General features: G+C 40.0%; 1 protein-coding gene across 4 annotated transcripts in view; it reads left to right on the top strand.

The window, feature by feature from the left end:
• Positions 1-24,784, top strand: part of GAPVD1 (GTPase activating protein and VPS9 domains 1) — a 59,930-nt gene extending 35,146 nt beyond the window's left edge. For 2 of the 4 annotated variants that reach the window (XM_058524043.1, XM_058524040.1), the window contains 13 exons: positions 3,801-3,878; positions 4,002-4,372; positions 7,124-7,211; positions 8,204-8,284; positions 11,689-11,811; positions 13,187-13,316; positions 15,048-15,157; positions 15,475-15,634; positions 16,524-16,711; positions 17,148-17,361; positions 19,376-19,448; positions 20,729-20,926; positions 24,053-24,784. In XM_058524043.1, coding sequence (XP_058380026.1) covers positions 3,801-3,878; positions 4,002-4,372; positions 7,124-7,211; positions 8,204-8,284; positions 11,689-11,811; positions 13,187-13,316; positions 15,048-15,157; positions 15,475-15,634; positions 16,524-16,711; positions 17,148-17,361; positions 19,376-19,448; positions 20,729-20,926; positions 24,053-24,193 — 1,955 coding nt within the window. In that variant the 3' untranslated portion in view covers positions 24,194-24,784. The remainder of the gene's footprint in view (positions 1-3,800; positions 3,879-4,001; positions 4,373-7,123; positions 7,212-8,203; positions 8,285-11,688; positions 11,812-13,186; positions 13,317-15,047; positions 15,158-15,474; positions 15,635-16,523; positions 16,712-17,147; positions 17,362-19,375; positions 19,449-20,728; positions 20,927-24,052) is intronic. The other 2 variants (XM_058524042.1, XM_058524044.1) reach the window with 1 other exon arrangement.
• Positions 24,785-26,939: the final 2,155 nt, after the last annotated feature.

Consider the following 26,939-nt stretch of genomic DNA (forward strand, 5'->3'; position numbering starts at 1 on the left):
GGTGATAATATCAGTTAACAACTGAGCGCTTTGGGGCATAATGTGGCAATACTTATAGAAGGCCTTAAAAGTTCACATACTAAATTTGGTCAAGTTAGTCCACTTTAGAAGTCAGTCGTAAGGAAACAGTTCCGTGTATGGAGAAAGGATTATGTACAGAGATGTTCTTCATAACATTTATATTGGCAGAAAATCAGAAACAACCTAAGATTGAAAAATAGAATGGCTAAATGAATTTTGATGTAACTGCTTATTAGAATTTATGCAGCTATTTTTTATTTTTATTTTTTGTGAGGAAGATCAGCCCTGAGCTAACATCCATGCCAATCCTCCCCTTTTTGCTGAGGAAGACCGATCCTGAGCTAACATCTATTGCCAATTCTCCTCCTTTTTATCCCCAAAGCCCCAGTAGATAATTGTATGTCATAGTTGCACATCTTGCTAGTTGCTGTATGTGGGACGCCGCCTCAGCATGGCCAGACAAGTGGTGCGTCGGTGCGCGCCTGGGATCTGAACCCAGGCCAGCAGTAGCGGAGCGCGCGCACTTAACCACCAAGCCACGGGGCCGGCCCTATGCAACTATTTTTTAAATGCTTTAAAGAACATGAACTAACTTGGAGAAATACCTAGAACATAATGTCACTTAGAAAATTTATTTTAAAGAATTTTATATATAAGATAATAAAACATTAGAAAACATATCATAGAGAAAGCATTGGGAAGAAATAACAAAAAGCCAGCAGTGGTTTTATATATTGGGTACTGAGTTTTGAGGTACCTTTTTTTTCTTTTAACGTTTTTGTTGTTTTAAACCAAGATTTCTCATCTTCAACATTGTTGACATTTGGGGCCAGGTAATTCCTTGTTGTGGGGGCCTGTCCTTTGCATGATAGGATGTTTAGCAGCATCTTTGGCCTCTGCCAGGAGCACACCACCCCCCTCCTTCCCCTGCAGTTGTGATAACCAAAAATGTCTCCAGACATTGCCAAATGATCCCTTGGGGGGAAAAATAATTGAGAACCACTGTTCTAAGCCAGCAGTTTTCAAAGTGTAGTCTCTATGGACCACTGAGGGCCCTTAAGACCCTTTTGAGGGAATCGGGGCTATGTGGTCAAAACTATTTTCATACTAATAAAAGGTTATTGTCTTTTTCACTGTGTTGACGTTTGCACTGATGGTGCACAGGCAAAGGTGCATAAATTTGCTGGGGCCTTTAGCACGAAGCAAGGCACAGGCACCAGATGGTGCTAGCTAGTAGTCTTTGTATTCTTCTCACGCAGTTAAAAAAAAGGTTTATTTATGAATGTCTTTAATGAAGCAGTAAAAATTATTTAATTAAATCTCAACTCTCAAGTACACATCTTTTTAATATTTTGTGCAAAGAAATGGAAATAACGCATTTCTGCTGTATTCTGAAATTGAAGTGTCTCAAGGAAAAGCACTTTATATGATCATTTGAGTTGTGAGCTTAACTAGCTGTTTTTTTCTTTTTATTTGTTTTTCGTGAAACACCATTTTTACTTGAAAGAATGACAAACTAGTTATTCATACTTGGATATTGGGCAGACATTTCTTGAAAATTAACAGAGTGAGCCTGTCACTTCAAGGAAAACAACTGACAGAGGAGAGTTTGTTGCTAATGATAAAATTCAAGCTTTCAAATGAAAATTAGAATTTTAGAAAACTTGTGTCCATCTCCATGAGCTTGATAGCTTCCCACTATTTAAAGACTTTTCTGGTGAGATTGGTGGTGATATTAAGAATGTGATTTTTCGATATTATATGTTGCAATGTGTCAACATATTGGAGGATCTACATATCTTCATTTGGAAGATCTACATATCTAATTAAACCAACATTTTCCAGATGATCAGTGCATGATATTACAAAATCATGCATGGGTAAAAGATCCATTCAAAGTGCAAGACCAGTTAATTTTAATGTAACAAGGTACAAAATGTTCATTGATTTGGTTTCAGATTCCACATCATAGCTAACTTTTAAAAAAAACACTGCTTGTCAGGATTTGGTATAGTATCAAAGAAGAATATCCACAATTATCTGAAAAGGCTGTTAAAATGTCGTCCCCTTTCTGACTACGTATGTGCAAGGCCAGCTTTTCTTTATATACTTCAACCAGAATAACATGTTGCAACAGATTGAAAACAGAAGCAGATATGAGAATCCAGCTATGTTCTATTAAGCCATTCATTAAAGGAATTTGCAAAATTGTAAAAAACTGTTATTTTTTATTTTGGAAAATATAGTTATTTTTCATTAAAAGGGGTTATTTGTGGGGGCTGGCCCAGTGACGTAGCGGTTAAGTTTGTGCATTCCGCTTCTGTGGCCTGGGGTTTGCCAGTTCTGAATCTGGCTGCGGACCTACTCACCACTCATCAAGCCGTGCTGAGGCGGCGTCCCACATAGAAGAGCTACAACTCTACAACTATGACACAGCTATGTACTGGGGCTTTGGGGAGAAAAAAGAAAAAGAGGAAGATTGGCAACAGATGTTGGCATAGGGCCAGTCTTCCTCAAAAAAAAAAAAGAGCTGGCTCTAGATAAATGTTAGCTAAAAAAGAGGGGGGGGTGTTATTTGTGTTACCATTTAATGGATATGTTTAAATGGATTAATACAGAAATATTTATGTATTTCTTTTCAGTTTTAACGTCTAAGGTGGTAAATATCAATAGATATAACCAACATAAACAAAAGCTCTTAGGGTCAGTAATTTTTAACAATGTTAAGGTGTCCTAAGACCAAAATTTTGAGAACTCGCGTTCTAACCTGTTTTTCCTAATGATATACTATTTCTATAATTTTAAAAAAAGGAAGGCAAATATAAGATATAGAACATAAGGAAAAATTAAATGGCTCGGACTCAAAAAGTTGAGAGTAACAGTGTCTTTTATATATTTGAAAGTGTTAGCCTCTGCATACTTATCTAATTTAATATTTCTGATTTTGGTTGGTTAGACATATGCCTAAAGGAGCCATCTATTACTCTAGCTTAAAATAGTGCACTCTAGAAGTTCAGTTTGTTTTGTAGTGTAATATAGTATTCATTTCAATATGCTTTCTTTTATAAATTATAAATTGTCATTTACTGAGAGCAATATTAGAATTTCACATTTTATAACTTTTTTTTTTTTTTTTATAAGTAAGATCAGCCCTGTGCTAACATCTGCCAATCCTCTTTTTTTGCTGAGGAAGACTGGCCCTGGGCTAACATCCGTGCCCATCTTCCTCCACTTTATATGGGACGCTGCCACAGCATAGCTTGCCAAACGATGCGTTGGGGCGCGCCTGGGATCTGAACTGGTGAACCCCAGGCTGCCGCAACGGAGTGTGTGCACTTAATCGCATGCGCCACCGGGCCAGCCCCTACAACTTTTTATTTATGCTCTTTTTGTGGGTAGTGTTGCCCCTATTTTTATAGGTGGAGGGAAGATGAGGCTCAGGACAGTTGGTGACATTCTGAAAATTTTGATGATTTACATCTTTTGGCTCTGTGCTCTTTGCATTAACTATGATACATTTTGACCATGAGAAGTAACAGGCACATGGACGCTAGACCTCTTAAATGTAGTGAAAATCCGTGTATGTAGATAAAAACATCAAATGAATTTGAAGTAACCAGAGTTTGATATTTATTGGATTATTTTTTTTCTGATATGCCCTTCAAGTTCTATTTGATCAAAAAAGGTAACTGGAAGCATGCTAGAACCTTTTTCACTATTGAAACTCATGCTGAGTCGTGAGTTCTGACCTGGTCTCACAGTTTGTGGGTCTGTTTTAGGTGCCCACCAGCTGACCTCTCCTCCTTCTCAGTCGGAGTCTCTGCTTGCCATGTTTGATCCACTGTCTTCACATGAAGGTAAACTGGTCAAATGAACTTTATAACTCTTGTCTTCTTATGGACAGAACAAAACCAAAACCCTGTATTAATGGCTTTGTTGGATCATTTGTGTCTCAGCTGCAAACTTTTCCTGTGTTCCAGGGCCTTCTGCTGTGGTAAGGCCGAAGGTTCACTATGCCAGGCCATCGCATCCACCACCTGACCCCCCAATCCTGGAAGGAGCTGTGGGAGGAAATGAGGCCAGGTTGCCAAACTTTGGCTCCCATGTTTTAACTCCAGCTGAAATGGAGGCATTCAAGCAAAGGCATTCTTATCCTGAGAGATTAGTTCGCAGCAGGAGCTCTGATATAGTATCTTCTGTCCGGCGACCCATGAGTGACCCCAGCTGGAACCGACGTCCAGGGAATGAAGAGCGAGAACTGCCTCCAGCCGCAGCCATTGGTGCTACTTCTTTGGTGGCTGCACCTCATTCATCATCTTCATCCCCGAGTAAGGACTCCTCAAGAGGAGAGGTATGGGACACAAGCCATGTAGAAGAATTTGTTAATTGTGGTCAGCTTTAGTGTTCTGTCTGCCTGGTTCTCTTGATATCTGAAAGACGTGGAATGTATAAATCTAAGATTAAGGATGGACAGTAGCCATGGTTAAAGATGATTTGTCAATCTAGTATGTCCATGCCCATAACCCATAGGAAACCTCTACTACTTTGGTGTTGCAGTAATGTTTTAACTTTCCTCCAAGCAATTTTGTATCTGATTTCATTTAAACCTCACAGTTTCCTTCTGAGATGATTAGATGAGGTATTATTTTTTTTTCCAAGGAGGTATTATTTTTTATTTTGAAACAATCACAAAGTGACAAAAAAGTTGGAAGTAGAGACAAAGAACTCCCCCTCAGCCATGTGAGAGTAAGTTGCCAATCTGATGCTCTGGTGCTCCATCACCTGGGAATACTTTAGTGTAAGTCTCCTACAAACAAGCACCTTTTCCTACACATCACAGTACAACCATCAACATCAGGAAATTAAAATTGATACATTACTACCATCTAATTCTCACACCCCACTCATGCGTCCCCAGTTGTCCCAGTAACATTCTTCATAGTAAGAGGATCCCATTCAGAATCACATCTTGTATTTAGTTGTCGTGTCTCTTTCAGGTTACAACATTTCCTCAGTTTTTTCCTTGACTTTCCTGACCTTCACACTATTGAAAATTGCAGGCCAATTATTTTCTAGAATGTCCCTCAATTTGCGTTTGTTTGATGTTTTCTCCTGATTAGATTCAAGTTACTCGTCTTTGGCAGGGATATCACTAAAGTGACACTGTGTTCTTTTTCATTGCATCCTATCAGGTAGGCCACAATTTGAACTTGTCCCACTACTGTGGTGTTCATCTGGATCATTTGATGCGGGTGTTGTCTGCCAGGCTTCACCACTATAAAGTTGCTCGTTTTCCCTTCGTAATTAATAAGTAACTTTGGGGGGAGGGGAGACTTTGAAAATATGCACATATCCTGTTCATCAAATTTTAAATTTATCCACTTATTAATTATGTCTGTGGGCTCATAGTTTTCTATTTTAGTCAATGAGTTCGTTACTGTCATATATTTTGAAGCCCACTTGTCCCTAATTTGGCCAGTGGGAGCCCCTTCAGGCTGACTCCTGGCTTCTTTTGACATGCTGCTATCATTCTTTGAGTATTTCTTTGCTTTCCGGCACAAAATATTCCCAGTTTATATTGTACTGTATCTGCCGTAGTCTTGAAATCAGTCATTTCTGCAGAGAGCCCTTGTTGCTTTTAGTAGAAAATGGTTTTTAGAAGTCAAAAATCTGGATACCAGGTGTGCTCATTGCTGTTGGGATGTTGCTCTTCCCAGGACCTCTCAGTAGACAGGACTAGGGAGTGTGTGTGTGTGGAGGGGGGTACATACACATTTACATGTGTATTTATTTCTATGTCTGTCTTTCTCTTTATATGTTGAGAACCATGAGTCACACCGATAAATTCCATTCCAGTCTGAAAACAACAGATTTCATTTCATCTTTCTCCTTTCCCATATTTATAACTCCGTTCTCCAACAGTGAGAAACCTGCTCTCGTTATTCTTCGTGTATGTACTTATTCGATCAGTCCTGTATGTAATCAATATGCCATCCCCACTGCTAAACCCTCCCTGGCACGGATGCCCTCATCTCTCTGCTTGGGTTCTGATATCCCATTCACATGGAGGCCCTTAGAGAAGGTATTTTTAGTTCTGGTTTTGTAGATGAAAATAACAAATTAAATGATTCGTCTAAGGTCACATGATAGGCTAGTAAAGAAATTACAGTCCCTGCTGTTTGACATGTGGTCTTAATGATAACTCATTATAATTGGTGATCAAAACATGAATTTTGATATTGGTCACATCTAGGTTTGAGTCCCAGCTGTGCCACACACAGGCTGTATAACTTTGGGGAAGATGAGGAGATGACCTTTTTTTTTTTTTTTTTTTTTTTGTGAGGAAGATCAGCCCTGAGCTAACATCCGTGCCAATCCTCCTCTTTTTGCTGAGGAAGACCGGCTCTGAGCTAACATCCATTGCCCATCCTCCTCCTCTTTTTTCCCCAAAGCCCCAGTAGACAGTTGTATGTCATAGTTGCACATCCTTCTAGTTGCTGTATGTGGGACGCCGCCTCAGCATGGCTGGAGAAGCAGTGCGTGGGTGCACGCTCAGGATCCGAACGGGGGCCACCAGTAGCGGAGCACGCGCACTTAACCGCTAAGCCACGGGGCCGGCCCAGGAGATGACCTTTTTTAGCCTGATGTTTCTCATCTGTAAAAAGAGCTTAATACTAGTATTTATCTCCTAAGGCTACTGTGAAGTTTAAATGAGATAACATATATCCTTACGCTGAGTGTTTGGCGCACAATACATACTCAGTTTTATTATTAATCCTACTGCTATCATCTCTACTACCCCTCTATACTTTATTTGCATTGCATTTACTCATTCCTTTGAGTGCCTACTCTATGCCAGGCTCTTTATTAAGCTTTCAGTTTACTAACAGTACTGGAATAGGGCTACCCTCAAGCAGATCATAGTCTGGTGCTTAAAAGATATGCTTACATGTTCCAGGAGTTGCCTATACAGCAGTAAGAACAGTTTTGCTTTTAAGACAAACAAGAGCAGTTTTTGTATTTCACAGACTAACTGAAATCCTTTTCATAGTAATTTATCCTGCTGTCCAGCTCCAAATAAAACATCAAACTTTTTCTACAGACTGAAGAACGCAAAGATAGCGATGATGAGAAATCAGACAGGAACAGACCTTGGTGGAGAAAACGTTTTGTTTCTGCCATGCCTAAAGGTAAATTTATAAAACATTAGAATGCTATATTAGCAACAAGAAGCAAAGCCCGAAAATCTCTTTCAGAGAGCCCGTCTCTGAACTCCTCTGTAAGGCTTGCTGGGCCTAAGTTTCTAGCTGTTTTGAGGGTATAGGAGATGGTTTTGCTCAGGTGAATACTGAGGCAGAGCTTTAGAAATGACAGTTCTTGTTCTTTGCAGGAAGTGGTAGTGTTTTCTTAAATGGAAGTCATGTAGGTCACGGTTGTTTAAATATCTTATACCATTGAAGTTAAAACACATAGGACTTTTGACATATGTGTTGCTAATCATTATTGCAGGAAAAAGGGATGCTATTGGTAATTAAACTTTGAAAAATCATCCTTTACCATCCTGGAATAAACGTAAGCTTTTTATGTTTATGTTCATTGAGAATGTTTATACTGTGAATATTAGAGAGTGTTTATTTTGGAAGGCAGTTGTATAAAATTGTTTGCTTTTTTTTTGTGAATAGCCTGGCATCCTACTAGTAGATACTGAGATTTGAGTTGGCAAAAGCATCTCTTCCTGAAAGGAGAGATGGTCCAGGATTAAAGCTAGGGACTTCTTCTGAAGGGCTCTTCTGTGCACTGTTTCACTCAGGAGCTGAGGAGCGCTGCTTTCACGCCATGCTCAAGCCCACTTGATGAGGAGAGAATGAGGCACAGAGCTTTGAATGTGTTGTTTTTGAGCAGAGGTTAAGAGGCAGTGGTTTTGATTCAGTCCCAACAGATTCCGTTAAATCACTCTTCCTGTGGCAGGTGACCCTAAAGCAGATTCTGAAAGCTTCTCTAAGAACTTTCAATGCTATTTTAAGAACGATTATCAGTTGACACTCGGGATTTCTTAGCTTTTAAACTTTCACCTTCCTTTCACTTAGAAATGTTGGCACACCAGTTAACTCCAAAATAACTGCTGTCTTCCAAGTAGTGCAGTATGTTATATGTCACACTACTGACTTTATTTAATTTCCAGCTCCTATACCATTTAGAAAGAAAGAAAAACAAGAAAAAGACAAAGATGATCTGGGGCCTGACAGATTCTCAACACTCACAGGTTTGTAGACCCATGGACTTCCTGGCTCCTTCATTCCCAGAGCACATATTTCATAACACTTTTTCTTGGGTGCCATAAGCGTTGCCTTTTTAGAAGAGTGTGTGTGTGTGTGTACATGGGGAGTATGTTCTTCATAGCTCTGTGGTTTCCAGTTGGCGGCCACAGTGAACCTCGGTGTGCTCTTCCTGCAGACCACCACCACCATCGTCATCCTCATGATCATAACTTCCGTTTATGATGAGGCCCCTAATCCTGAGCCTCTGGGCATATCCTCCAACTCTGCATTTTAGTGGGATGATGACACACAGTGCCTTTTAGGAAAGTGTGGTGATGGTTTTAGTGCTATGCATGCCATATCTTTGGATCATTGAGTAGTTTTCTCTGATGTTGATTGTAGAATTCTAAATTTATTTCTGTACTTCTTGATTATTCAGGATCACAGTGAAATTCTATTTTACCTAATCATTTCCTTTTTTTGTGATAAAGTGTTTGTTCAAACATATCATACATTTATGAACGTTACCAATTTTTTACAGCTTGAATCATTGTAACATTGCTATCTGACCCAAGGAAAATACAACTAGGGGTTGGGTTCTTACCTTATTCAGCATTTGTATTTTTGCAGCTTCTTTTTGGCGTGTTATGAATGAGCACCCTAAAAGGAAAGAATTTAAGAAATAGTGTTAATGACCCAACCTTGAGTTGGATAGCTGTGTTCTGTTTCCAATGACTATAGAGCATCTAGAAGGAAATTAATTTCTCACCTTTTTTTTGTCTTGAATTTTGAATTATGTTATCCTACTAAGTTAAAATGAAGATTTTTTTATTAAAAATGGGATAGGTTTCAAAAGAACATCCTCCTCAAAGAGCTCAGCATAGTACAGGTAGAATCCCATTTTAATCGATATTATTCTGATGTCTAGTTCTGTATATTTAGATGTTTCCGTGTCCTAGCGTATATCCCTGCTTTGTTTGTTTTGGTGTCTTTCCTGGAATAAAGGGTTTTGAACAGCAGGAGCTGTGCTTCCAGGCCACGGTTCCCTGCTGAGAGCAGTCAAGCCTATCTTATTCAATCAGCAAATACTTGTTGAACATCTGACTCATGCCAGGCACTGTGCTACGTGTTGTAGATATTAAATCAAATCACACGTGACCCCTATTCTTCAGGAACTTACAGTCTGATTGAGAAGAGTTGGAAAGGCATCCTTTTGGCAAGATATTTGTTTCCTTACGATGTTCCTAGTGTTAGCACACCACCCATGTTTACAGAGTGAGATACTCTTAATGAAATCTCATATTTTAAAATGTTGAATTAATAACTTTGGAGAAGTTATAAATTATTTTTTACTTGTGTCTTTGGACAATACATTTTTCTTGGCTCTTGGTGCCCAAACTAGAAGCTGAGTAGAGTAAGTTTTTTCATAAAATATTTCATTTTCTTTGTGTTTGAGTCAAGCAGTTTAGCTTCCCTACTGGTGCAGAAATTTCTACCGAGTTCTAATTAATGACCCATTGAAAATCATCAGTAAGTCAATTTAAAATGTTATGAAAGGAAATTTCTTAAAGTCTGTCCATAATGCCACCACCTAATTGTTCTTTTTTTCATGTTAAATCCCAGTCTTTCCATAATTGTACAACTTTTTCGTGATTGAATCAGAGTATGTGTGTAATTTTGTATTCTTCTTTTACCACATGTTCTTTCATAAACTGTCTCCCAGTTTCTACTAGACATAGTTGGCTTTTTAATAATTTTTATTGGCTCTAAGATAATCTATCATATGATTTTACTGCAGTGTGAATGTTCTCTTGCTTTTGGATATTTAAATTGTATCCAGTGTTTTACTATGAAAATATTGCCAACAGCTTTGTATATATAGCATTTTTGTTTGTTTTCATTATTTTCCTGGGATAAAATTCTTAAGAATGGCATTATGGAAATAAAGGTTATAAGCAACATTAGGGCTTTCACTATGTTTAGCCAAATTTTATTGTCCCTTTTTCAGAGCCCTCAACAGCACTGAAAACCAGTAGCAAAAAAGTACTCACCTCCAAAAAAGATTTTGTAATGATAAAGGTTTTATCAATTTACATTTTGAAGCAGATCAGATTTTATTAGGACTCTCTTAACATGCATTCGAATACCATTATAGCAGAAAGATTAAATTACTTTGGAAATCGTTTCTTAGTACAGTTTACTAAAATTTTATAGGGACACAAATGCTAAATATTTTTTTCATGGAAACAAAAGAAGAGCCTATGAGCATACTGCTTAACCTCTCTATACCTTGGTTTTCTCTTCTTATACATTGGGGATGATAATAGTACCCCCCTGTAAGGTTTTGATGATTAATTGAGATCATTCATATAAGGTGCTTTAGCACAGTTCCTGGCACGTGGCAAGTGCTCAGTAAATCTTAGCTGCTATTAATATTAGTTACTGTTAACACACACATATAAAATCTAGTGATTTTGACATAATTTTAGACTTTTTAAAAAATGGGATTCTACCAGAATGTAGACATTTACGGTTACCTGCTTGGCCTAGATCTATCTCAGGAGTTTGCATTTCACTATGGAACTTTATTTTGTCCTGTAGATCCATAGCAATTCTTTGCTTTGACACCTGTTAATTAATGACTCTGCCATCTTAGACTGCAGGAAAACGTTTTGATGTGCTGATTTTGCTGGCAGGATAATGGTCTTGTCAGTAAACAGTGCTGCGTCTGTGATTGTGATGAGAGTTTTCTCTGTGCACCCCAGGTACAATTCCAGCACTCCCCAGCAATGTCTAGATTCTCTAGGAGGGCCTCTGACACCATTGCATGCACAAAAGTGCTCTGTTCCAGTAGCTGCACTGTCATGCTGAGATTCAGTGAGCTAGAATATGAACACCTGAAGTTTGCAAATGTGGTGTAGAGAGAGAGATTCATGAAGGAAGAATGGAGGAAGGCGTTTTTTATTACTATCTACAAGGGTTTAATTCTAAGTTTGAATACTTTTTTTCCTCCTTCAGCATGGAGATGTCTGAATAAATGAAGTCTGCATATAAAAATGCGTTGTTGGAAGTTCTCTTAGCATGAATTGCTAATAGTGATTTGAGTGTAAGCACTTTAGAAACCCATCATCCATTCAGTCTGCACTGAACTTTTTGACACTGTCATGCAGAATTCTGGTGATGATGAGAAAGTGGAGCTAATCCTCCCAATTTTGTGCTTTGGCAAGGCTCTCAGCACTAGAAGCGAGATGAGTAGGCAGCTGCATGGTGCCTCTTAACATTGAGATATGTGCTCTTTTTACGTCTTACCTCCTAACCCGCCTTTGGGATTATGCTCCTGGTGTCGTACTAACATCAGAGCTGGTGCAAACCAAGGGGAGCTAATTCTCTCACTTTGCTTTCCCTGCAGATGATCCCAGCCCCAGACTCAGTGCACAAGCTCAGGTCGCTGAGGATATCCTGGACAAATACAGGAATGCCATTAAACGAACCAGCCCCAGTGAAGGAGCAATGGCAAACTATGAAAGTACAGGTGATAATCGTGATAAAGATTGACTAGTAACATGTATATCACAGTGATGGTGATCTGAATTAAAAGTAGCCTTTTTATAGCTACTTTTGAATATCTGTAAGAAAAATATGGTACAATCTCCAAGATAAATTAAGAGGAAACAAAAGTATGTAAAAGCAGAAATCATATGCTGCGTGTATTTATGCTCGTATGTGCACAGAGTGTCTCTGGAAGAACCTCTGACTAACTGGTAACGTGAGTTGGCTCGGGGGGCCTCATAGGGAGCCTGAGAGGGAGAGTTAGGGGAGAGGGGAGAGGAGAACTTCCCATACTTTTTATTTTAAAAAGTTTTAAAATAACAGAAAAGTTGAAAAACTAGTACAATGAAGGTCCATATTCCCTCTACCTAGACTTATCAGTTACCAACATTTTGCCACATTTTCTGTCTGTATATTTTTTCTTAAGTATTTGAAGTTATCTCTGAGGAATAAGGATATTTTTTGTATGTAAACATAGTATCTTCATTATGCTCAGGAACTTTTTATTCCTTTTGATTTTATATGTGCATGTACTATCTAAATTGGTAACATAAAAACAGCTGTGGGAACCACAGGTCTGGCCTGGCTGCATTTGTGAGTTCATCCCTGGCTCATTCTTGGGCAGTGCAAGAAGCCCTGGTAAGGAGAATGGGAGACTTGAGTCCATGGTCCACCTCAGCCACTGGCTAGCCAAGGGGTTTATTTACAGCAAGCCGTTTTATGATTGGGCAGGAGTCCATGGCTATAAAATGAGAGTGTTATGTCAAATAATTTTTTTTGTGTGTGTGAGGAAGATTGGCTCTGAGCTAACATCTGTTGCCAATCCTCCTCTTTTTGCTGAGAAAGATTAGCCCTGAGCTAACATCTGTGCCCATCTTCCTCTACTTTGTATGTGGGACACCGCCACACATGGCTTGATGAGCGGTGCGTAGGTCCGCACCCAGGATTCGAACCTGCGAACCCCGGGCCGCCAAAGCAGAGCATGTAAACTCAACCACTACGCCACAGGGCCGGCCCCTGTCAAATGATTTTTGAGGCCGTTTTAGTTCTGTAGTTCAGTGATTCTGATTACAGAGTGTCTATCTTTATTAAGTTAATAAAGACTTTCATTAGTTTGGATTAGGATTGGTACAAGAAGTAAAACCATTCTCTTTTCAACAACTACTCTCTTGATGTATTATCGTTGCTAGCAATAACTTGTTTAAGTGTTTGAAGTTTTTTTTCTTTCTTTTTTCCCAAAGAACTCTTATTGTAAAGCTCAATGCTAAGTTATTGTTGAGTTGCTCTTAATACTTACTAGTGCCAGGATATTCCAGATTAACCTGCTTATCCTTTTTTGGGGGGTGGGTTTTGTTTAGAGGTGATGGGTGATAGTGAAAGTGCACATGATTCTCCTCGTGATGAAACACTGCAGAACATCTCGGCTGATGATCTCCCAGACTCCGCGAGCCAGGCAGCCCACCCTCAGGATTCAGCTTTCTCTTACAGGTATTTCTTTTATAGGATTTAAGACTTTGGGATTTGGACTTTTCATTACTATTGCAGTCACTTCAAGTCAAGTGATTCCTTGAGTCACTTAATAAATGCGTAAATGTAAAGCAGAGAGATAAGAATGAAGTGCTGTTTTCTGAGAGGAGTTTGCCTCACTTGTGGATGTCATATGTCAAAGGCTTTAACACAGTGATAAAGGAAAAACCTCATATCCTCACAGGGGCCACGTAAGTAATTTAAATGAAACAAGTGGCAGTGCGTCTGCCCATGCAAAGCCCCCAGCCCGTGTGAGAAACACTGGGGGAGAACTGAGGTGGGAGGTGGGATCAGCTGCGGAGTTGTTGAATAACCACTGTCCCCAGTAAACCTGCGGGAGCCCTCTCGGTTTGTCATCCTCCTCATTCCCTGGGCGGGTCTGTCTATTTCTCATGGGGCTTGAGAAAGAAAATGACTATAATAGCCTGAAAAATTTGCCTTTGTTTCATAAGGAGCCTCTGCTTCCCCAGACAAGGATGATCAGTTTTAAAGCACTGGTCATCCGTCCATCCATCTCTGTCTCTATCTCTATTTCTATCTCTCTCTCTTAGCTTTTTATTATAGAAAATTTCAAACTTGTACAAAAATGGAAGAGTGCAATGATGTGCTCATTACCCAGATTCAACAGTTACTGATACATGGCCAATATTGTTTCATATTACCTCTCCCTCCACAATTAGTTTAAAGCAAACTCTAAATAGCATCTCACTTTATTTATATATATTATGAAGCTTTATAATTTTTTTCCAACAGCAAAAATTGGAGGAGTGGCAGACAGAATTTTTCTTTTCCAGCCATGCCTTTACCATTATATATTTTATAAGTCTTTGCAAAGTGGGCAAATATTACATTTGATTGGCTTGATTTGTAAATTACTTGTTTTACAGGAAGTAAACCAATAGGGAAACACTCAGAGCTAGTCAGATGAGGTGAACAAGTGCTAATCCTACAGGAGGAGCAAACTCTGGCCTGTTCTCTGAGGTGTTTCTCCTTTCTGTGGATGGCAGCTTTGGACATTCTGAAGAAGCTCTGGTCCATGCCCTACAGGACCAGAAAGGGCCACAGGCACCAGCAGATAAAAGAATCTCAATGGCATCTCCCAGTAGGAAGAGCTTCATTGTTGTGGAGGGTGACACTTCACTGAAGAGTGCTCTGCCCGAGTTGGTAGTAGGTGGTTCGGTAATTGGGAATTGAGAGGAAGCAGGTTGTGGCTCAACACAAGAAAGTTTCAAGCAACAGAGCAATGGAAAGGGCTTCTTGTCAGGTGGTGAGCTTGTCTTGGTGCAGGATCAACGTTTCTCAAGAGGTGTGGTAGAAAGCACTCCTAGTTTGGGTGGTGAGATGGTTCTGGTGACTTCTGTGGTCCCTCCCAACTCTGGCGTAATTCGCCTCTCTGACTCTCCTCATAGAACTCAGCATACGATAGAAGGTCAAAAAGGATTTGTTGTCTGACTGATTCTGGTGACTTTACAGAATGGTCGTTGCCCAGAGCACTTTTAAAGCCTTGCTCCTCGGGTATCTAGAAAGCCTGTTCCTTTAAGTGAGGTGTCAGTAAATTAAAAATTGTCTTTTATTTATGACCACTTGAAACATTGGAGTTCTGAGGTGACCTATTAATTTATATAGTAAACATTCATAAACTGTGACCATATCTGGATAAAGAAATTAATGTATTTTTGACTCATTCTTTAGAGATGCGAAAAAGAAACTGAGGCTTGCTCTTTGCTCTGCGGATTCTGTTGCTTTCCCAGTGCTAACCCATTCAACAAGGAATGGTTTACCTGACCATACAGACCCAGAAGGTAAGTTGCTGTGTGATAGTTTATTTTTGCCTATGTTTATAGGTTGAACCATGTGGAATTGCTAGTATTCAGCTGTGTTTAAGCTATACAGCAGTTTCATTTGGTTCAACTTAATACATTCGTATTAGCATCAGTTAAGGGCACTTTGGTTACTGATGGTTCATTCAAGTGTTCTCTGATTGAGAGCGGCAGTACAGCTTAGTTCTGCTGATACATGGGAAAGCAGAATTGATGTCCCAAAGGCTGAGGGATGACTTACAGCTTATGTAAGCCAAGGAAATTCTCAGCAGTGACAGAATTCTTATTTTTCTGTTTAGACAATGAAATTGTATGCTTCTTAAAAGTTCAAATAGCTGAAGCAATTAATTTACAAGACAAGAACTTAATGGCTCAGCTTCAGGAAACAATGCGTTGTGTGTGCCGCTTTGATAATAGAACTTGTAGGAAGCTGCTGGCGTCGATTGCCGAGGACTACAGGTAATGTTCCCGTCAGGTTTCGCTGTTAGACCTATTTTCAGCTGTAAGTATTTTCTTCTCGGTTCTTATTTCAAAAATGAATCGAGGCTTACTACAGAGTACTTATTATGTTTACCTGGATATTGATTTCTGAGGAACACATTTAGATGTTTAGTGTGGAAATGTAATTATAAATGAGCAACTCTTACTAACAGAGAAGTGCAGTTTACTTCAGCTTTGGACCAAAGCAGCACTAGCAGAGGTGAGGCCAGGATAACTAGGATGTCATTTTCCTTTTTTTAGGGGTGATAGGAAAGACTGCTTCCCTGGACCGGGGAAACAGGAGTAGGCCAGCAATTGCTATGCTGTGTCTGTTGCCATTCCTTGCTAACAGTAAGGAGAAAGACATAATTGAGATGCTTAGGAAGCAAAGACGTTTCGAGGCCTGGGGAATAGGTGCTCTAATGATTGTTATGTTTAGACTATTATAACAAATAATTGGTGGTATGTTTAATGATCTAGTGGTATATTAACCTGTATTTTGTTGTTATTTTAGTCTTCTGTAGCAATCGCTTTCCTGTTAAATATGAGGTCCTACCAGCATGGAGGCCATGCTCCGATATAAAAGAGACCAGGGATTTGAAGGGACTTAGTAACGTTTAGTGAGTTAGGTAGCTAAGTATTCAGCCCAGTAGATGATACTCTTCACAAACATGTGGAATGGTTCTGTTTCTTAAGCTGGCAGCATAATTAGTCCTCAAGACATTTGTCTACAGCCAGACATGCTAATTTGTAAAACCAAAGTCTATAAAGTAATTTTCGTTTTAGAGAAAAATTGGGACTCTTAGTCTCCAAAGAAAGTGTACACCATCTATATATCTGATGTCCTGCAAAGCATATTTCCTTTTAGGAAAAGGGCCCCCTATATTGCTTATCTCACTCGCTGTCGACAAGGACTGCAGACCACGCAGGCTCACCTGGAAAGACTGCTGCAGAGGGTTTTGCGGGACAAAGAGGTGGCCAATCGGTACTTTACCACTGTCTGTGTGAGGCTGCTGCTTGAGAGCAAAGAAAAGAAGATCAGGGAGTTCATTCAAGGTAGCTACAGACCTTTTGGCGAAGCATCTCTTCAGCCTTGTATTATTGGGAAGACCCGGTTATTTTATGAATTCTTAATAATTAAACCTTGATGTCCAACCAATAAATTTCATTTTTATCCTGGACTAAATATCTGTAGTTTATAAAAAATTGGAAAAATTGGTAAAGTTTTGGATCCGTACAGTTTTTCTCGTTTTTTAAAACAAAGCATATCATTTTTATAACAAACCCCTTGCTCTTAAACTTTTAGACATTTCTTATCTTTCTCCTGATTTTAATGATTTGGCTGCATAGTCTCCTAAAATAAGCCACGCCCAGACACTTTTGGCTTTAAGAGTGGAGTATCTGCATAGCTAGTGATTAAAATGATTTCTGTAATTTCCTTTTAAAAATTATTCAGGTAGTGTATTTAAAAAATTATTATTTTGCATTGGAGACTTTCAGAAACTCACAGCAGCTGACGATAAAACTGCTCAGGTAGAAGATTTCCTGCAATTCCTTTATGGTGCGATGGCCCAGGATGTCATATGGCAAAATGCGAGTGAGGAGCAGCTGCAGGATGCCCAGCTGGCCATCGAACGAAGTGTGATGAATCGGATTTTCAAGCTTGCTTTCTACCCTAATCAGGATGGGGACATACTTCGTGACCAGTGAGTGCTTCTGTGTTAGTGCCTGTGTTGGACTATGTAGGGATACATCAGCTAGCCCCGTGTTTTAGACAAGCTGTATATGTGACTTAGTATCTGATAGTAAAGGAAATGCAGGTTACCATTTTTCACCCATCAGAGTTACACGATCAAAAAGAAGGATAGCACTGCGTTTTCAGGGGTGTGGGGAGTCAGGCTGGAGGACGTATAAATTGGTATGGCCGTTTTGGAAGGCACTGCCGTTTACTCTGCCTCAGTGGTTCTTCCCTTCTTTCTTCTTCCTACTTTTACTTATGCTTCAGATCTTGGCTCAGCTTCACTTCTTTGGGGAGACCTTTGCTGACCTTTCTGACCAGGTGAAACCCCCTGTTGGGGCTCTCTGGCCCGAGTACCTTTCTTTAGCGCTTGCCACAGTTGGCAGTTTTACATTTGTTAGAGTCGTAATTTCTCAACCTGGCACTACTGACACTTTGGGCCAGGTAATTCTTTAGTGTGGGAGGCTGCCGTATGCTTCATAGGATGTTTAGCAGCATCCCTGGCCTCTACACACTAGATGCCAGTGGTATCCCACCATTTGTGAGAACCAAAAATGTTTCCAAACATTGTCAAATGTCTGTTGAGAGGCAAAATCGCCCCTTGTTCTTGATCACTGGTTTGTGTGACCATTTGATGAATGTGTCTCCCCCCTCTGGATTGATCGCTGCACGAGAGCAGAGACATAAGGCTTTGATTCACCGCTGTATCCCAGCATCAAGCACGGTGCTGGACTTCAAATATATGCTCATTATCTATTTGTTAGGAAGGAAAAGTTATATATTTGAATATCAAAAAATATCTGGAATTATATGGTATGTGAATTCTATCTCAATAAAGCTATTTTTAAAAAGTAATCCTAAAAAAATATTGATTCTGAAAAAAAAAATCTGGAACGGTAACAGTGGTCATTTTTGGATAGTGAGACTATGGGTGATGTAGCATTTTTATTTTTCCTCCTCTGCATTTTCTGGAGCACTGCTTGACAGCCCTGTTTCTGTCCCAAGCATGCTGAGCACAGAGTGGCCTCTGTGCTCCCCAGCAGTAACCGTGGCTTACTGGGCCAGCGACTCTCAAGGGGCCCCTGTACTAGGACCTCAGGGTGGGTCCTTAGTGGTTTATCTAAGATTTTTTTCATGGACATTTTAAGATCCTGCGTGTATATTTGAGAGAGTTCACTTTCCTGTGAATGGGTTTGGATTGTTCCAACCTGCCGCTCTCACTTGTTCATGGTCTCCGAGGCTGTTAGCCCACCCCAGCAGGCTTCTGTACTTAGTTCGCCGAAGGGGACCTGTTTTTTCTTCAGCGCACCAGTTTTTGACTTTGAGAATCCAATAAGGACTGGGGACATTTGAACTGTTTACTGCAAAGAGCAGCTTTGAAGCGAATTATTCCTGCCCCCTCCTCCCTGGCATGTCTGCAGGTTTTATAGAGCGGAGAGTGAACACAGTGTTCTAGAAGGAACCCTCCAGCCAAGAAGGCTGGGTTTAGCTCCTGCCACTAATGCCTGTGTGACCCTAGGCAGACCCCGCACGTTTGTAAGCCTAGTTGTTCTCCTCTGTGAGGCGAGAGGTCGTGTTCGCAGAGCTGCTCCTCCTCCTGAGCGTCTGTGGTCTTCGGTTTCTGTCTGTGGCCCCTTCACTTCCTCTCAGCCTGTGTACTCATTAGTGTGTCCACGTAGCTTCCTGGCTAACGGTTCCTCTGCTTCCTCCCCTGGAAGGCTGTCCTAGTCCAGGAGGGAAGCACTTCCGTACACTCCCCGCATCCCCTCGGCTCACTCAGCATTTCTAAGCAGATCCTAAATTTGAGACTTTTTTGACAAGACAGCATACTTATAGCCAGGAGATAGTCTCAACTGTAATTGTAATCTGTATCTAGAAATAAGTCCAAAATGTTTTAACTCTTTTGAAAAATCAATTATGACTATTTGTGTACCTTATTTTCTGAAATATATATTTATATGTGTGTTTTTGGCGGTTCTCAGGGTTCTTCATGAACATATTCAGAGATTGTCCAAAGTAGTGACTGCAAATCACAGAGCTCTTCAGATACCAGAGGTAATACAGGTTGACACAGCTTGGGTGGTCTGATTAGCTAAGAGCTGCTTGCTATGCCATATGCATGTTTCTAGTTTTTCAAGGAAACAGAAGATAAATTATAAAACATCATTCGCACTAGATGTAATTCAGTCTTAACTGTAAAGTTCTCAAAGCTCCTTCCAAAGATGAAAATTTCTTGGCGTGGAAATGGACACCAGTAGTGGAGAGGAGAGAGCGCCAGCCTTGAGGAGCCCCTGCCCTGACACCCTCATGCAGGCAGGTCCGCAGCCCTGTTCCACCTGGGGAGCAGCGCCCTCCGTCGATGCTTTCATAGTCAGGTTTCTGCAGAAACGTCCCATTTAAAGAAGGGATCTGGTCTCCAAAGAGTGTGAAAACTACTGTTCCAGGAAAGGGAACTGAATCTGAATGTGACCTCAAAATTACCTTGTAGTTATTGGTATTAGCATTTTTACCTGCATACAACTCTTACAAAATAAGAAAATAGGGAAATTCCAAGTAGTCGAGCTTTCTGGTTGTTTTGTTTTTATTTTATTTATTTATTTTTTTTGTGAGGAGATCAGCCCTGTGCTAACATCTGCCAATCCTCCTCTTTTTTTTTTTTTTCCTGCTGAGGAAGACTGGCCCTGGGCTAACATCCGTGCCCATCTTCCTCCACTTTATATGGGATGCCGCCACAGCATGGCTTGCCAAGCAGTGCATTGGTGCATGCCCGGGATCCAAACCAGCAAACCCCGGGCCGCCTCAGCAGAGCGTGCGCACTTAACTGCTTGCGCCACCAGGCCAGCCCCTCTGGTTGTTTTATTAAAATCCCCACTAATGGAATGTTAATTAGCGTAAAATTTTTGTCTATGATTTTTTGAATCTATTATTTCTACAACTACTGCAGCAAAGGTACATATTAACTTTTAAATTATTTTCTTCTAAAAGTAGCTTGTTTGTGCTTTTGGCATCAGCTGCTACAAGTAGAGAAGTTCCAGTCCAGCTATGTAAGAAAGATAATTGTTTAAAATGTTATGAATTCTAGGTTCTGTGTTATTGTATGCCCCTTCCTCTATTAATGGATGTCTGGATTGCTTTATTTTAAAATGCAAAGCAAATTATTTAAAAGTTAAGCTTCAGTCTAAAGTGGAAGGGGGAGGGAACCACAATCTGGTTTTACCGAAGAAGGAAAAGGCAACAACATTACCCTTCTGCCTCCTGACGTGGAGGTTGTTGAGGTTGTAACTGAAGTTGCCATTAGACTCAAGGTCTGTCTGTCTGTCTGTGATCTCACTTAGGTTTATCTTCGGGAGGCACCGTGGCCATCTGCACAGTCAGAAATCAGGACAATAAGTGCTTACAAGACACCCCGGGACAAAGTGCAGTGCATCCTGAGAATGTGCTCCACCATCATGAACCTCCTGAGCCTGGCCAATGAGGACTCTGTCCCAGGCGCAGATGACTTTGTCCCGGTTTTGGTGTTTGTGTTGATAAAGGTAGGCCCCTCACTACTGTTAGTGAAAAGAGTTTATTTGGCGTTCTGAGCATGCTGGTGCAGGGCCTCACATGATGTTCGAGACCTCAGCTCTTACCAAGTCTCAAGGTCTCTGTTATCCAGAAAGAAAGTGTCTAATGTCAAGTTTTGTTCTGTTCAGAAGTTAGGTTTTTCAGAAGAAAGGGTGGGAGGTCTGGATTCCTAGATGAACATTTTCGGCTTTTAAAGCAGTGCCTGAAGTTCTTGGTTGGGGCTTAGTATATAATTATTGAATGAATGGATGAATGAGTGAGGGTAGGTTCTTTTTATTGTGCTTTTACTGTCTTCTTTCACTTTGAATTCTTCATAGCACTTGTCACATAACTGCCAGATTTACAAAACATCTCTCTCCTCTTTTACCCTCTTATTTTGTAATTGTACCTTTTTTTTTGTTTGCAGGGTAAGATTCGCCCTAAGCTAACATCTGTTGCCAATCTTCCTCCTTTTTCTTCCTGCCCCCCACCCCCAAGCCCCAGTACATAGTTGTATATAGTTGTAAGTTCTTCTGGATCTTCTGTGTGAGCTGCTGCCATAGCACGGCTACTGACATGGTGTGGTTCTGTGCCCGGGAACCGAACCTGGACTGCCGAAGTGGAGTGCACAGAACTTTACCCACTAGGCTATCAGGGCTGGCTCTGTACCATATTATTTTTTAAAAGAACTGACATCTCATGTCCTTTTTTGACTTTAAAATTAAAGTTTCATCTTTTTTTTTTTTTTTTAATTGATGTTTTAATGGTTTCTAACATTGTGAAATTTTGGGTTGTACATTTTTGTTTGTCCATCACCATATATATGACTCCCTTCACCCCTTGTGCCCACCCCCCACCCCCACTGCCCCTGGTAACCACAGTCCAGTTTTCTCTGTCCATGTGTTGGTTTATGTTCCACATATGAGTGAGATCATACAGTGTTTGTCTTTCTCTTTCTGGCTTATTTCACTTAACACAATACGCTCCAGGCCCATCCATGTTGTTGCAAATGGGACGATTTTGTCTTTTTTTATGGCTGAGTAGTATTCCCTTGTATATATATACCACATTTTCCTAATCCAATCGTCAGTCGAGGGACACTTAGGTTGCTTCCACTTCTTGGCTATGGTGAATAATGCTGCAATGAACATAGGGGTGCATAAGCCTCTTTGGATTGTTGATTTCAGGTGCGTTGGATAGATTCCCAGTAGTGGGATGGCTGGATCATAGGGCATCTCTATTTTTAATTCTTTGAGGAATCTCCATACCGTTTTCCATAGAGGCTGCACCAGTTTGCATTCCCACCAGCTGTGTATGAGGGTTCCTGTTTCTCCACATCCTCTCCAACATTTGTTGTTTTTTGTCTTGGTGATTATAGCCATTCTAACGGGCGTGAGGTGGTATCTTAGTGTTGTTTTGATTTGCATTTCCCTGATGATTAGTGATGTTGAGCATCTTTTCATGTGCCTATTGGCCATCTGTATATCTCCCTTGGAGAAGTGTCTGTTCATTTCCTCTGCGCATTTTTTGATCGGGTTGTTTGTTTTTTTGTTGTTCAGTTGTGTGAGTTCTTTATATATTATGGAGATCAACCCCTTGTCAGATGTATGTTTTGCAAATATTCTCTCCCAGCTGGTTGGTTGTCTGTTCATCTTGATTCTGGTTTCATTTGTCTTATAAAAACTCTTTAATCTGATAAAGTCCCACTTGTTTATTTTTTCTTTAGTTTCCCTAGTCTGGGTAGGCATGTCATCCGAAAAGATTCCTTTAAAACCAATGTCAAATAGTGTGTTGCCTATATTTTCTTCTATGAGTTTTATAGTTTCAGGTCTCACCTTCAGGTCTTTGATCCATTTTGAGTTAATTTTTGTGAATGGCGATAGCAGATGGTCCACTTTCATTCTTTTGCATGTGGCTGTCCAGTTTTCCCAACACCAGTTATTGAAGAGACTTTCCTTTCTCCATTGCATGTTCTTAGCACCTTTGTCGAAAATTAGCTGTCCATATATGTGTGGTTCTATTTCTGGGCTTTCAATTCTGTTCCATTGATCTGTGTGTCTGTTTTTGTACCAGTACCATGCTGCTTTGATTACTATTGCTTTGTAGTGTGTTTTGAAGTCAGGGATTGTGATGCCTCCTGCTTTGTTCTTTTTTTTTTAGCATTTCTTGAGCTATTCAGGGTCTTTTGTTGCCCCATATAAATTTTAGTATTCTTTTTTCTATTTCTGTGAAGAATGTCATTGGGATTCTGATTGGGATTGCATTGAATTAAAGTTTCATCTTTTAACTGGTTTATTTCGAACATTTTGAGGGGACCACGCAGTTTAGGAACACATAGGCGCCAAGTAACTGCGTCCATCTTGTGTTCCAGTCAGCTCAGCCCATCTCTGGATGTCCACAGTATGTTTCACATAAATCTTACTAATTCTTCATGTTTGCAGTATTTCTGCAACCTGACCTCTCAGCTCAGGCAGAACCCATAGGATCAGGGTCTGATCAGCCGTCACAAGTCCTCCTGTTGGCCATTCTTCGCTCTTCCACATGTGATGTATCCAGTCCCTACACAGAGCCAGTTTAAGCTCGTTTTATGGAACAGGCCTTAGCTTGTCCTCCTAACCACTTAACATACCTGTGGCCTTTCTCTCCGCAGGAGGAAGGTGAAAAAGCAGATGTTCTGTGTTGCCTCTTGCAATAGAGGGCATATTATCTTTTTTAGTTTTTTTTTTCTCAGCTGATTCTACCTGGACTTACTAACCAGATATAGCTCAATTTGCCTACAGCATTTATTTTCTTATCTAACGTTCTGGAATCCTAGGATGTTGAGTAAATCCACTGGGATTAGTTCAGCCTGCTTAAGGACCAGTGAGGTTAAGTGACTTGCAAGGATAGAAAGCTCTAGATAGTTCATCTAGGGTTAGAGTCTAAGTTGCCTTTCCAGTATACTGTTGCTACTCACAGTAGCTAGAGTTTACAAACTACTTCCAAAAAAGAACGTGGGGGTTATTTTCAAAAGGACTGGTATCTCTTTTCACAGGAAAACATTTGAAGCTGTTAAATGATTTTTGCAGAGCTATACATCTGAGTAACTGACTCTTTTTTATTTTTCACTTCTCTAGGCAAATCCACCCTGTTTGCTGTCCACTGTTCAGTATATCAGTAGCTTTTATGCCAGCTGTCTGTCTGGAGAGGAGTCCTATTGGTGGATGCAGTTCACAGCAGCAGTGGAATTCATTAAAACTATTGATGACCGAAAGTGACCAAGACCAAGGCCCACCGAGGCAGCAGACTGTTAGGCGGGCAAACAGAGCTCTTAAAAAATGTGCCAGCTGCTTTGAAGGCTGAAGATTGTTTTTGTATAATATTGTACAGCATTCAGACATTTTAAAACAGATCTTTACTAAACAGATTAATGAGCTAACAAGCAGGTTCTCTTTTCTTTGGGTTCTTTTCCTTTCTGAGTTGCATATTTTGTTATTTTCTTGTCCCCAAGTAGAGAATAGTATTGCAAAAAGGGACCACATTTTTAAGATATTTTGAAATATTAAAAAACAAAACAAAATCTCCTAGAAAATTCCTGGATCTCCATTCATGGATACCCGTTCTCTCCTTTTATTTTAAAGAAAGAACAGTACACCTCTTTTAAGATGCTGTCTAATCTCATATGCATCTAGTGGAAGGAAAATGCCAGTTGCACTGAGGATTATAATAGTGGTGACATTAGTGGCATTGTCTATAAATACACTCACCTAAATTGAAAAGCTAAGAAGGAAATGTAAATATAATATATATTTATATTTGATGTAATATGGACATCTTCAGATTCTAATAAATGAGGAATATTGCTGGTAGTGGGTTGTGACGTACCCTCTTGTGAAATGGTTTCCTTGACAAAATTTAAGCTGAGCTTAAAAGCAAAAAACAAACAATACACAGAAATATTTATTAAAGTGTAATACACTTTATTGAACTGTCTAGGTGTGGAGTTTGATGCACAGGGCTGCCTTTGATGAGGGGGTGGCAATCACTGAGTCACTGAGATGTCTCACCGTGGATGGCCTCGAGCCTGCAATAGGAGGTAGACTCTAATCGCCATCCATTGCGTACAGTGGAACAGTAGATCTCTGATACGTTCTTGTGGTACTTCTCATCCGAAATACTAAGTATAGTGTAGAAACCCCAAACAGAACTCCTTACAAATCTTTAATTGTAATATATTTTTGATGATTATTCACATTGAATGCACAGAACAGGAATTCAGTGAATGTCATTTTTTTTAAAACTAATTTGTATTGTCTGCTCTAGTGATAAAAGTTTTACTAGTGATAAACTATTTTAATCAACCATTCTCTTCTTATGGGAAAAAGTCTATTTTGGCAGGTTTCTGTGCCTTTATTTCCCTCTTCTGAACAAAAGTATGTGTTTCAGTATTTTGGTTTGATTGTATATTGATAATTAATCAGGAATGGGTTTCGGTGTGTGAGAAATTGGCCGAGGAGGCACACCAAGGCTTCAAGCACAAGTCTTGTACATAGGTCATTGACTGGTTTCACTTTGTATGTTTCCTAAACATGTTTAACTTCTTTTTTAACAAACTTGGTTCCATACTTTGAGTCCCTTGTTGCTGGCGGCATTTCCAGGCATTGTTAAGGGAACTGTGACAAACAGCCTTGAGCAGATGAATACAGAGCCTATCTTCTTCCTCTCTCCAAGATCTCTGTGTTTCATTGTGCCTCCAGAAGCTGGATTTTCTTTATGCCTCCACCTCTTCTCATTGATTTATTTTAAAATACTGAAATAACATGTTGCATAGGAGTGTGAGAAGTGGTTTCTGCCGTTTAGGGAGAGATCAGAATTAAACTAGTACTACAAAATGTCCTTTTGAACATTAGGTCAAGAAATCTGTGTAGAGTCATGTGCTTCATGGGCTATAACTGTCAAACTCACCTAGGTATTAGAAGTCAAATCCCATCATAAATACTTTACAAGACAAACTGTCTAATGTGGTTTCTAAGACCTAGAGGGAGTCCATTTACTTCAGCATTTGATTCAATAAATGTTAAGTCAATAGAAGACTTGGAATAGTTGAAATCCATTGTTAAGGGATTTAACTTAACTTGTGAGTCAATGAGACTTTTTTTCTATACAGTGGTTGCTAAATCTTCCATGTTATCACTATGGAAATAAATGTGAAGATGTGGACACTGCACAGGGCTCTTTTCTGTAGAGAAGGTGGTGAGTTTGGGGTGTAAGGGCTGCACTGGAGGCAGGAGAAAGGGTTCTGCGGTACTTGAGCAAGTGGTGAGGGTAGAGCCCCGGAGATTTGACATGAGAGGCACCCCTCTGAGACGGAGGCGAGTGCTCGGGTCTTGCCTCGGGTGCTGGCAGCGAAACCCCGTCAGGAGCAAGGACTACTTCAGCATTAACCATCACTGGTTTGATTTCATAGCAGGATTTACTCTAGTGTTGATTTCTGAATTTAGGAGTTGGTAACTATCTGCATGGCAGTGGTGGGGTGTGAGATAAGGAGTAATTTGATTTTGCTCTTTCAGGAAAGAGGAAGAGTTGTTCTTTGAATGTTTCTTACTACACTTCCTTCCAGTACTTATTTTACATGAAGGATTAGTATTCAAGTACAGAATCACCCATAGGAAACGTTCGGTAGCCACCGATTACTGCATGGAATTTACAAAGATAATGAATGTTACATGGGGAGATAGTGGCTGAAATCTTGTAGAATTAACTTCTCTAATGAAAAATCAGTTTGTATTTGGTATTAAAAGTCTGATTCTGGAGCCAGTTAGGTAATAGAAATACAGATTGAAGATTGTCTTTCCTTGTAAAGTTATTTTTTTAAAAACTTGGTAAACATTTTGTTTTCTTTCTCCATTTTAGGTCAAATCTCAGCCACAGTTATTGCTTGCTTCTGCCTTTTCTTTTTAAAAACCTGCTTATGGAAGCGTTTTTAATACAGATACGTATTAAATTGCTGTAGTAAGAGAATTA

Source organism: Diceros bicornis, chromosome 28 (assembly GCF_020826845.1).
Source record: "Diceros bicornis minor isolate mBicDic1 chromosome 28, mDicBic1.mat.cur, whole genome shotgun sequence".
Lineage (NCBI taxonomy): Eukaryota > Metazoa > Chordata > Mammalia > Perissodactyla > Rhinocerotidae > Diceros > Diceros bicornis.